The 11773-nt window shown below is 30.6% G+C and overlaps 1 protein-coding gene across 1 annotated transcript; it reads left to right on the top strand.

Moving 5' to 3' along the window:
* The first annotated feature begins 8447 nt into the window (after positions 1 to 8447).
* Positions 8448 to 11743, top strand: LOC119616375 (polyribonucleotide nucleotidyltransferase 1, mitochondrial). Its single transcript, XM_037972737.1, has 5 exons — positions 8448 to 8709; positions 8775 to 9194; positions 9261 to 9804; positions 9860 to 9987; positions 10216 to 11743. The coding sequence occupies exons 1-5, from the start codon at positions 8585 to 8587 to the stop codon at positions 11369 to 11371; spliced, it is 2373 nt and encodes a 790-aa protein (XP_037828665.1). The 5' UTR covers positions 8448 to 8584; the 3' UTR covers positions 11372 to 11743.
* Positions 11744 to 11773: the final 30 nt, after the last annotated feature.

The raw sequence follows: 11773 nt of genomic DNA, 5'->3' as shown, positions 1-11773 counted from the left end.
ATAGACTAAACAATAGTTAAGACTGTAGTCTGGAATATAGTTTAGTCTATAGACAATTAGTCTTTTGTGTTTACTGGAGTTAAGACCATAGTTTAGTCTTAAGTCTGGACTATATTATAGTCTATAGTCTGAACTATAGTTTGGTCTATAGTCTGAGTTATAGTTTAGTTAAGTCTATAATCTGGACTATAGTTTAGTCTATAGTCTGGACTAAAATTTACTGGAGTCTACTCTCAAGTATGGACTGTACTATAGTCTATAGTCTGAACTATAGTTTGGTCTATAGTCGGAGCTATAGTTTGGTTTATAGCCTGAACTTTAGTTAAGTCTTTAATCTGGTCTATATTTTAGTCTATAGTCTGGAAAATAGAAAAAAAAACATTTCTTTTGAACCCCTTTAACAAGCAATTTCAGATTATACTTTTTCCACATTTTAAGGAACCTAAACAATATTTTGTAATATGTTAACTAATAATTTAATTAAAACTAACAACAATCAGTCTTAAATTGTGCACTTTAATCAGTGTCTAAATATAAATAGAGAAAATATGTATATCTCCCACAGCTATGATATACCACCTAGAATCCCAGACCAATACGCATACATTTTTATTCTCTAGTCACTTATATCACTTTATCAACACATTTTTTTTTTTTTTTTTTTTTGTTACACAAATGCAACTATGCACTAATGGGCAATGAACACTATAATTTACCTACCACAACGATCAATAATTGATGATGGTGATAAAAATAATAAAAATGGCAAAAATAAACAACAACAACAAAAGCAGCAGCAGTAGCAACAACAAAAACACTTTGGAGAAAAATAACAAATTGTGGACCCAATTTAAATAGCAAATGATTGGCATTTAAATTAGATTCCAGTAATTGTGTAACATTAAAAATGATATAAACCAAACATTACAGTAGGGAACTGTAAGTAATGATACTATTTTTAAAACAGTTACATAATTTAACACAAGTAAACAACAGGAATTTATAAAGTTTCTTTGTACAAATGTTTCATTAATTATTTTATGCAGTGTTTGAAACTTATTCTGTCATTCTGTTATTCTTGAAATTCCATTGAAAGTGTATTTCCCTTTTTTTTTTGTAACGCAGACCACCCACTAGTACTGTGTGTGTGTGTAAATATGTGTATGTTTGTGTACTTTTTAGAATTTATGCATTTTAGCTAAAATGTCATGATGTCAAGTTGTTGGAAATAAGGTTTAAACTTTCCAAATTGAATGAGTTTGAAAATTTCAATTTAAATACATAATCACATGAGGTGATTTGTTACAAACTTACAGTATTTTTTGAAAAACGAAAAAAATATGAATAAAACGTTACTAAGAATTTGTTTAAATTATACACCTGTTAATATTAAATTTACACACCTTCAATAATTTCAAAAATTTTGCAGTTGACAACAAGACTTTTGGTTTTATTTAAGTGAATGGAGAAAATTTTTATAAATTAGGAAAATGATCTATTCTGATTATACATTGTAGAATGCATCTTGAAGTTATTGAACTTTTATTCTTTCATAGCAAACGATATCCCTAATCTTTGATTTATTCGCGATTAATCTTCAAAACTTAAAAACAATACAAGCTAACATGTTTGGAGATTTATGTAAATCAGGATCATTATTGATCAAGATCTTTAGTACTCAAATCCCTGGTTAAGACCTGTCTGGTGGAAAGTAGATCTTTCTTTATTCTTCTACGATATTTCAATTAATTGAAATATTTCATTTACTTTGCAAATTAATGGGCCCCTTTTTTAGCTTTACAACTGATCCTAAATAATCCATTTACACCTATTGGTGAGGTGTGAAAATATCTGAAGCCGCCTTATGATCAATGGAGATCATTAACACTTCAGTCAATGATTTTTTTTAATTATAATAGTGCCATTGATCAGGGAGAGATAGTGTTTCAAAAGGATTCGAAACCATATATTTGACACCTCTCGATTATATCATGTGGATCCACGTGAAATCACTAGATTATACCTATAAAGCTAAAACAAAAACAAGTAAGAAAGTATAGTCGGGCGTGACCGACCATATGATACCCTAAACCAGTTATGAATATTAAATGTGATTTATTTTTCATAATAATTCATTGTTCCGATACATTTAAGCAATTTATGGATGAAAAACTAATTTTCAGAAAGAGGCTTTATATGGGGGCTAGGGGCAAATATGGACCAAGCCCGATAAAGTTTTGTGAGTATATTTCTATTTATATAATATTTATTTGTGCTGAATTTCATCGCGATATTTGTGTTTATAAGTTCATTTTGGACATTCAAGTAATTTTCTGAAGGGGACTTTGTATGGGGCTAGGGTCAAATGAGGGCCGATCTTTATGAAATTTGACAAGGTCATCAAGGCTTATATAAAACTTAGTTGTGCCGCTTTTTATCGATATACAGGTATATTTAACATAATTATGAGCTCAGAAGCGCTTTTCGGGGGGTTCTGTCGTATGGGGGCTAGGTGAAATAATGGACCGATTTTAACCATTTTCAATAGGCTTCGTCTTTGGGTCAAAAAAAGACAAATTGTGTGCCAAATTTCATCCAATTATCTTGAAAATTGCGACCTGTACCTTGCGCACAAGGTTTGCATGGACAGCCAACCAGCCGGCCAGACGTCCGTCTAATCGACCCAGAAAACGGTTCTAAGCCGATTAGCTCACTAATGTGGTGTAGGGTATAATAAACAACGGTCAGCAATTATCGAAAAAGAGGACAAACATTTGACGTCCAGAATACACTTTGTCAAAAACACTTGCTTTAGCCTTATGTCAGAAATCATGTTCAAATATAATAATTTTTCAATGTAAATTCATTCATTGATTCAATCGAAACACTCTTTTAAATCTAAGTACTATGAAATTCGATAACATGCCCTTTAAATAAAAATTAATATTCATAAATTTTAAGAAATGTTTGAAATTCTACCAAAAATATGACTAATACTCCTATTGCATATGTTTTTTTAATTTAAAGAAATTTTCCGGTTTTTTTTAAAGCAAACATACATTTACTGGGGTTTTGTAACAAAAACAAACCCTTAATTTAAATATTTTACGAAAGAAAAAACTTTCCCTCATAACACATGTTAATAATTAAACTATAAAAAGGGAATATTCTAAGGATTTGCATATTAAGTGGTTGTATTAAAAACAACAAAAAAGGAAAAGAACTTAATTTACAACCTTTTAACAAAAAATTTTTCAATTGAAGCATAATAATAGTTACTCATTCACACACTATTTTAAAGCACTTATATAGATAAAGATAACAACCATAATTATTAATTATCCTGCTTATGGATTTTACTCTATTTTTCTTTCCAACAAAAGCAAGGCAATGACAACTTGACAAAACTTCTTCTATATATTCACTGATAACAATTTTAAAAAAAGAAATACTAAGAAAATTATACACATAAATTGTAATTGAACACATTTTCACGCGTCGTTGTATTGTAAAAGTAACTGATGCTGATGATGATGATAATGACAATGACGATGATGATGCACTTCGATTGCCATTACATCCTTTTATCACAAATCAATGACAGCCAGGCAAGTCTGCCACTTAACATCCTCAACAAACTAGTGACAATCACTTCTTGAAAATGGGTACATTAATATAAAAACACAGATAGTGACTTTCTTTTGTGTAGACTACTTACATCCCATAATACCTACTTGAAGACTTTGACATTCCATTACACTTTCGGTATTTTCTTTATGTGATGCATTATCACTTGAATAGCTTTTAAGAAGCATTTTTATTTATAAAATCAATAAATGGTCTAATATTGAAAGAATTTTACACCCCAAAAAAAGTACATTCATATTATGTGTTGATAGATTATTTAAATATGAAATAGCTTTTAATAAAGAATGGATTTAGAAATGTTTCAACAGATGTTCAAATCATGTTTGATTTAATTTTTCAATAATTCATTAGTTCAGTAAATGTTTGTGATTTGAAATAGCCAAACTTCTTGCGATTGTGGTCTATAGCACACCTATTTTGCGATTTGATTTCACAATGTTAAGCGAAATACGGTTGTCATCACATGGGCGAAAGTTTATACTATTTCAAGCTATTTTATTGATCTTTTTTCTATACCTTCTATATATTTATGCAAAATTTTATGTTTTTAGGCCTATCTATATGTATAGATATATAGATGGGTATTTTGTGAGTTTTGATTGCTTGATTCCTATCATTATCGGACACTGTAAACTTGAAACTATGCAAAAAGACTTGCTTTACCGTACAACTAATTCTGAAGATCTTTACAAGTTATTATGATAAAGGAGAATCTATTGACTATTATCTTTGTACTGATCTAAAAGACACTCGCTTTAAATTCCTAGAATAGAAACTATTTGTCAACTTTTATGATAAGCAGGACGCTACTTTACTTGTCGGGAATAATTGGTTAATAATTAAGCTATTAGAGGACTTGTAGACTAGTAGAGACCTTGACTACCGTTGTCCGAAATCTCATCGGTCGACAGTACATCATTTTGTAATCTAAACCTAAGAAAATTGTATCTCTTCATCAGAATGACAAGGGACATACTCGATCAAAGATTTTCATTCCGTGGACAATTAAATATCCACTTGGAAATAAATCATTTCCGAATCGATCAGAGATTATCAATTCAGCAGTAGCTGTACCAACCGGAAAATTTTTCGGCTGAGAAAAGCTTCCTACAACAGGGCAACTTTTACAACAACAAGAACAACACTTTATTGTAAATCACTTTATTGCAATCTATATACATACATATGTGTATAAACGCCATGGGTGACCGATTGATTGACTGACTGATTCATCAACGCCCAGACTAAGCCGTCAAAGCTAGAATAATGAAATTTTGGTTATAGGTTCCTTTGGCATTTTGTAGATTTACTAAGTTTAGTGGATAAAATGGTTAAAAAAAGGTGGAATTGGTTACCTTCATATCTGCTAAAGAAGCAGATATATAAATATAATTCCAAATATATCCTCTATTGTGCAAAAAAAATAATTGTTAAGTGTCTGGTTCCTATATAAAACTTTCCTAAAAAGCCAATAATTAATTGCTAGAGAGTTCACCATTTGATGCTACATATTCTGAGCTTCAGTAGCTTACTGTATTATCGTCAAAAAGTCAATACAAACTAATTCTTTGTTCCGGACCTACCCAGGTGAAATTCGATCAAAAAATTACCACTCATTTATAGTAATATTGGATCTTTTTCTAATTAACTTCATTACACTTTAATAAATATTTTTTTTAATAATTAATGCATGCACTAGGAGCTACCAGTTTAAGCTTAATATTTGACTTCTAACCAAAAATAAACATAATACATACACATTTTAACTTAATCTTAAACAGTATTTCATAATTCACCGGTTTTTCCCTTTTAAAGCTAATCTTACCTTTTTTATAAAACAAAATTCGTATTTATTTTAGTCACACTTTGTAAAAATTCTTGGCAAATATTTGTTTTTCACTTTTTTTTCTCCCATTAAAACTCGTTTTTAACAGCCACTTCTAGGGAATAGGCAGCCAGTCAGTGAGTGAGTGGTGAGCAGCAACAGCCAATAATAAAAGTCGTACTTAAAAAGCCGGTAAATGTTTAACAAGATACGTTTCGTTTTTATATTTTGTATTATTTTTCCCACACACACACGTTATTTTTAGTTTTATTAAATTCGTGTATTATTTTTTTTTTAATAAAAAACTAAAACAATGACACAAAACAATTGCAAAGAGTTGTTTATGGTTTGATGTTGTTTTTTTTTTACTTTTTTTTTTTCTTGATTATGTTTATTATTATTGTAGTTGTTTTATTACTTAATGAATGACAACTTACAAAGAGAAAATAAAAAAAAACACTGAAAAAACTTTAATCAGTGGGCAGTTAAAACACCCAACAAACAATGTTTTACAACTTTTTTGTTTTATTTTATTTTTGTTTTGTTTATTTTTCCTTTTTTATGTTTTTCCTCTTTTTACTTACAAAAAACTTACATTTAATTGCAAACTAAAAGCCATCACTTAAAAAAACAAAAACGCCAACCTGCAAATGTTGGTCTTTAATATATTTTTTCTCTTGTTATTGTAAAGAATTGTCAACAACACAAACAATAAGAATTAGTAGATTGCTTTTGTTGTTGTTATTTGTTTGGTGTTATTGACACTTTGCATAAAATTTTTAAAGCACACACTCATACACACCACTGAAGGAAGAGAAAAAAGGGTGTGTTTTTTTTTGACAAACAAATTTTTTACCCCTTTTCTCAGACACACTTTACACAAAAAATCAATCAATTTAGTAAATTTTTAAAATTTATACCATTTTCTTGTCAAAACAAAAGCTATTTTTATTTTAGTTGTTGTTTTAGCGGCGTTTTAATTTTCATTTACGTTTTGTTATTGTAATATTATTTTTACCACTTTGTTTTACAATTTATATTATTTTTGCACTTTTTCTGTTGCTATTTTTTATATTTTCTTGTTGTCTTCTGCTTTTTTTTATTCTTCTTTTTAATAATTATTTTTACTTGTATGCCTGCCTGGCTGGCTGGTTGGCTTTTCACTGGTTGTTGGCTGTTGGTTGTTGTCACCACACTTGTATTAATGTCTGTCTGTTTGAAGAAAAAACACACAATTTTTTTAATATAAAACACACTCACTCAACAATTTTATTATTTCTTTTACTTTTCTTTTACAGGTGATTGGCACTTTTTTCCTAAATGTAAAACATTTTTTAGGAAAATTTTCTTTGGAAGTTTGTCGTATTTTTTATTTCTTAGCTTTTGACCACGTTATTTGTTTAAAATTTAAAACCGTATTATTTAGCTTTAGCTAGGAGCACAATTAATGAATTTTCTTAAATTTTATTTCTTTTCTAATTTTAACAACGACTTGCAGCGCGCACACTAAAGAGCAAAGAAAAACCGATTTTTACTTGTCGACAATTCGACATTGACTATTCTTGTTGTAGTCAGAGATCTGCGCCGACCGAAGTTAAAGACTTTGTTGGCTAAATGTACGTGGCGGCTTACCATCGGTTGTAATCCGGCTAAATAAAACTTTTTTTCTTTTTCATCGGTATTCATAATCAATTATTAAAAATGTATTTACTTAATTTAATGAAAAATGTTGTAAAACACACATAAATCGAATAATTTAATAATTTAAAAATTTATGTTATGCGACCTCTTTCTGGATGAAAAATGAGTACAACTAAAAAGTTCTCTATAACGAAGTGAGACATTTGGCATAGATTTGCAGATTTTTAAAAGTACGCGAACGAAAGACAATATTATTAAGTTCGCGCACGAATTTATTTACTTTTATTATTGTTGTCCAAACTTCACGACGACCAAAATTAACGGCGGCTATTATTGTTGTGGTTCAAGTCGTTAAATCATATAAAAAGGAAATAAGAAAATACACAGAGAGAAAAATTTATAGAAACTTAGCTATTGACATAAAATGCAACACTGCAGAGGTGAATTTTGTAGATGTGTTACCACTGTGGAGGCTTTTCTGTCAGTTTGAATAATTTTCTACGACAAAATATTTTCACTTTAAATTACAAATGGAGTACATAGATATATTCGATATATATTTTATTTTAAGTTTTGTCAAATCCCTCAAATGGTAAATATTTATTCATAGAAAAATTTACATTTTAAAGCAAAATATATATCTGAATTCATTGTACAAATGCATAAAATGTATTTGCAGATCGATATTATGTCAAAATATTGTAGATTTCTTGCTACATATCCCATGACATCATCTGAAGAAGAAATATTACAATTTATTTTTATTCGATCAGATTTGATATTTGGCAACTCGGCTCCTGATTTTTCTTGCATAACATTTTTAAAACTAAATATGTCATGCAAGAAAAAAAAATGTAGACAATTTCAAAATTTTAAAAAGTCAACAAATCGTCATCTTATTAATTGAAAATTATTTAAGAAATTTTTTTTGTAAAAGTATTTTTTTTTTTTTTTGATACCATGAAGAAATATCTATCTGAACTCCTTTGGACAATTTTTGCTAGGACCAATAGGTGAAAACTTACATTCATTTCAACAAAACCATATATGACCAAAAAAGCCCAACGTTGAGCTGAAAATTTGTGTCTGGCCTACTATCCACCTTGGTGCAAATTTCATCCAAATCGAAAGACATCGATTTTAAAAGTTGCCCTTATATAACTTATGCTATTTATTTATTTGTTTCATTTCCATTTATTTTAATAAAATGCAACTCAATTGTCGACCTAATTGGCATCACTACACACACTATAATGCATTTCATTCACACCAGAGGTCACACTTTGTTTTGTTTTGGTTTATCTCTCATATTCTCTTCTTTTTATACATGTGCACCGCGAACAGCTGTTTCAGTAAATCTTTTTTGACAAGTGGTATTCCGGCTTTCTTAAATATTCTTTGCTAAAACTTATTTTATAACATTTTATAAATTAAAATTAATTACAGTGAAAACAAAAATACATTAGAAAAATGAAATGTACTTTAAATTATATAAAACTGCTAAATTTTCGTGCACGCACTAATTTAAATAATAACAAATTAATACGTTCCTTTAGCTCGGAAATACCACAAATAGAAGTAAAATTTTCAAACGGGTAATGAAACGAGTAAAAGTTATTTAATAAGGAAATTAATCTATTTTTTTTGTAATATTCTTTAGGAGAAATTTAAAAATGAACACGGGTAAATATGCCCGTTTTGCCAATGCCACTGCCGTTTGTGAAATGGGTGACACGGCTGTCATGGTCACCGCTGTTTCAAAGGCCAAACCTACACCGGGTACAAATTTTATGCCTTTGGTTGTAGATTATAGACTGAAAAATGCAGCTTCTGGTAGAATACCCACAAATTTTATGCGTCGTGAAATGGGTCCTTCGGAAAAAGAGATATTATCGGCGCGTTTAATAGATCGTTCAGTGCGTCCCTTGTTTCCTTATGAATATAGAACAGAAACTCAATTAGTTTGTAATATGATGGCCATGGATGCTGTTTATTCGCCCGATGTATTGGCCATCAATGCCGCCTCTTTAGCTTTAAGTATGAGTGATATTCCCTGGAATGGTCCAATTGGTGCTGTAAGGTGATTATAGGTTACATAATTAAGGGTTTTAAATATTTTATATTGTTGATTTTTTTTAATTTTCAGATTAGGTCTTTGTGATGGTGAAATTATTGTTAATCCCACTAGACGTGAATTGCAATCGTCACAACTTGATCTGGTCGTAACAGCCACCAAACAAAATCTTGTGGTCATGCTGGAGGGTAAAGGTAATGTAGTACTACAACAAGATCTTTTCAAAGCCATTAAACAGGGCACCAAAGAGGCACAAAGTATTATAAATGAAATTGACAGTTTACGTCGCTCCCATGGCAAAGAAAAACAAACTTTACAAAACGTACCCACACCAAATGAAGAAATAACTGATGCTGTACGCAGTATGAGTGAAATGCGTTTACGTGAAATATTCCAAGATGACAAGCATGATAAACTGTCGCGTGATCAGGCTGTAAATGAAGTGAGAACAAATGTTATTGATAAAGTATGGTCTAGTTATCCGGATACAGAACCTTCGTTGATTGCCGAGGAATTCAATCGTTTGTGTCGTTTACTGTTTAGAGAATTGATATTTGAAACTGAGCTGCGTTGTGATGGCAGAGATTATGATACATTGCGTAAGATTAATTGCCAGGTAAACTTTATTTTTGAAATTTTATTTTTATTTATTTATTTTATTGTTGTTTAAGGTGGATTTGTATAAACCTTTACATGGTTCGGCATTATTTCAAAGAGGTCAAACACAAGTCTTCTGTACGGTGGCTTTAGATTCACAGGAATCTGCCATGAAATTGGATACCTTATCGGCTTTGGAATCGTAAGTTTAGTGCTTTTAAGTGAAAACCTCGAAAAGGGATTATATTTTTTTAATTTTAAAATATTTTATAAAATTTTGTCCAATATTTTCATTTTATTTAAAATTCCAAAAATAATTTTGTAAAAATTTTAAAATTTTTTAAAAATTTCAAAAAATTACATTTTTGTGGTTTATTTATTACTGAACTTTTTCAAAGAATTTTGTTTTCATAAAATTTCTTTCTTTCAGCGGTGTTAAGGCCAAAAACTTTATGCTGCACTATGAATTCCCGCCCTATGCCACCGGTGAGGTGGGACGTGTAGGAGGCGTGGGTCGTCGTGAACTTGGACACGGTGCATTGGCGGAAAAAGCTCTATTACCCACACTGCCCAATGATTTTCCCTTCACAGTAAGACTAACCTCCGAGGTATTAGAATCAAATGGTTCTAGTTCCATGGCCACTGTATGTGGCGGCTCTTTGGCTCTCATGGATGCTGGAGTACCAGTGACAGCAAAGGCTGCTGGTGTGGCTATCGGTCTCGTAACAAAATATGAAAATAATGATACCAAACATTTGCAAGACTATCGTATATTGACTGATATATTGGGCATTGAAGATTATATGGGTGATATGGATATGAAGGTAGCGGGCACAAGGAAGGGATTCACAGCCATACAAGCCGATTTAAAAATACCCGGAATTCCACTGAAAGTAGTCATGGAGTCTTTACAAAAAGCCACTGAAGCCAAATCACGTATATTGGATATAATGTCAGAGGCAATAGGAGAACCAAGAAAACAGAAAAAAGATTGTTGGCCGGTAACAGAACGTTTACAAATTGAGCCACAACAAAGAGCCCAATTGTTAGGACCAAGTGGCATTAATTTAAAGAAAATTTATCTAGAAACTGGTTGTACAGTCACCACAGAAGATGAAACTACATTTACGTTATTCGCTCCCTCCCAATCTGCCATGCATGAGGCCAAAGAAATGATAGATTCTTTCCTAGTGAAAAAGGAAAGAATACCTGACTTGGAATTTGGTGGTATATATTCTGCCACCATTACCGAAATTAGAGATACCGGTGTAATGGTTATATTATACCAAGGCATGCCTCCAGCTCTTCTACATAATTCGCAATTGGACCAAAGGAAAGTGGCTCATCCTTCTGCTTTGGGTTTAGAAGTGGGTCAAGAGATTCAGGTTAAATATTTCGGTAGAGATCCGGTTTCGGGCTTTATGCGTTTATCGCGTAAAGTGTTGCAACCGACTACGCGTATAGTGCGCAGCCTTAATAAGGGTACTGCCGAAACTGCCAGCAAACTAGCCGATCATAGTGAAAATCAAGAGGAATCCCGACAATTGGCTAACGAAGATAGCTCAAAGACTCCCACATCATCATAGTAAATGTAATACTTCATCATAATTAAATTAGTTATAAATATATTAAACGAAATTAAAACTAAACGTTATTGTTAAACTATTTTAAGTAGTGTTGTTTTTTTTATAAGTAACTTTGTTGCATTACTCACTAGAGTTGCAAGTTTTACACAATTATAATTATTAATAAAATAGCAATGTATTACATGATTATCTAGACTTCTTCTTGAAAAATGTTTTATTACTGCAGCAAAGTTACTTTTAGCAAAAATTCTAAGGTTTTTAAAATTTACAATATAATTTTATTTTATTTGTATATAAAAATTATAAATTTTGCATATTTTTCAAATGCAAAAAAAAAAAAAAACTTAAAATAAATAAAGAAATAATAATAAAATATTAATTAAATTAAAAAGTTATTGACAT

The sequence above is a fragment of the Lucilia sericata genome, unplaced genomic scaffold, assembly GCF_015586225.1.
Source record: "Lucilia sericata isolate MDLA Ls3-8-SP2 unplaced genomic scaffold, ASM1558622v1 Contig000069F_arrow, whole genome shotgun sequence".
Classification (NCBI taxonomy): domain Eukaryota; kingdom Metazoa; phylum Arthropoda; class Insecta; order Diptera; family Calliphoridae; genus Lucilia; species Lucilia sericata.
Note: the sequence above shows the minus strand (reverse complement) of the source record. Positions and strands in the feature narration are given on the sequence as shown.

Coding starts and splice junctions, on each gene's coding strand:
- LOC119616375 (XM_037972737.1), top strand. CDS start 8,585: ATGAAATGTACTTTAAATTATATAAAACTGCTAAATTTTCGTGCACGC. Junction 9,805..9,859: donor TGCGTAAGATTAATTGCCAG/GTAAACTTTATT, acceptor TTGTTGTTTAAG/GTGGATTTGTATAAACCTTT. Junction 9,988..10,215: donor ACCTTATCGGCTTTGGAATC/GTAAGTTTAGTG, acceptor TCTTTCTTTCAG/CGGTGTTAAGGCCAAAAACT.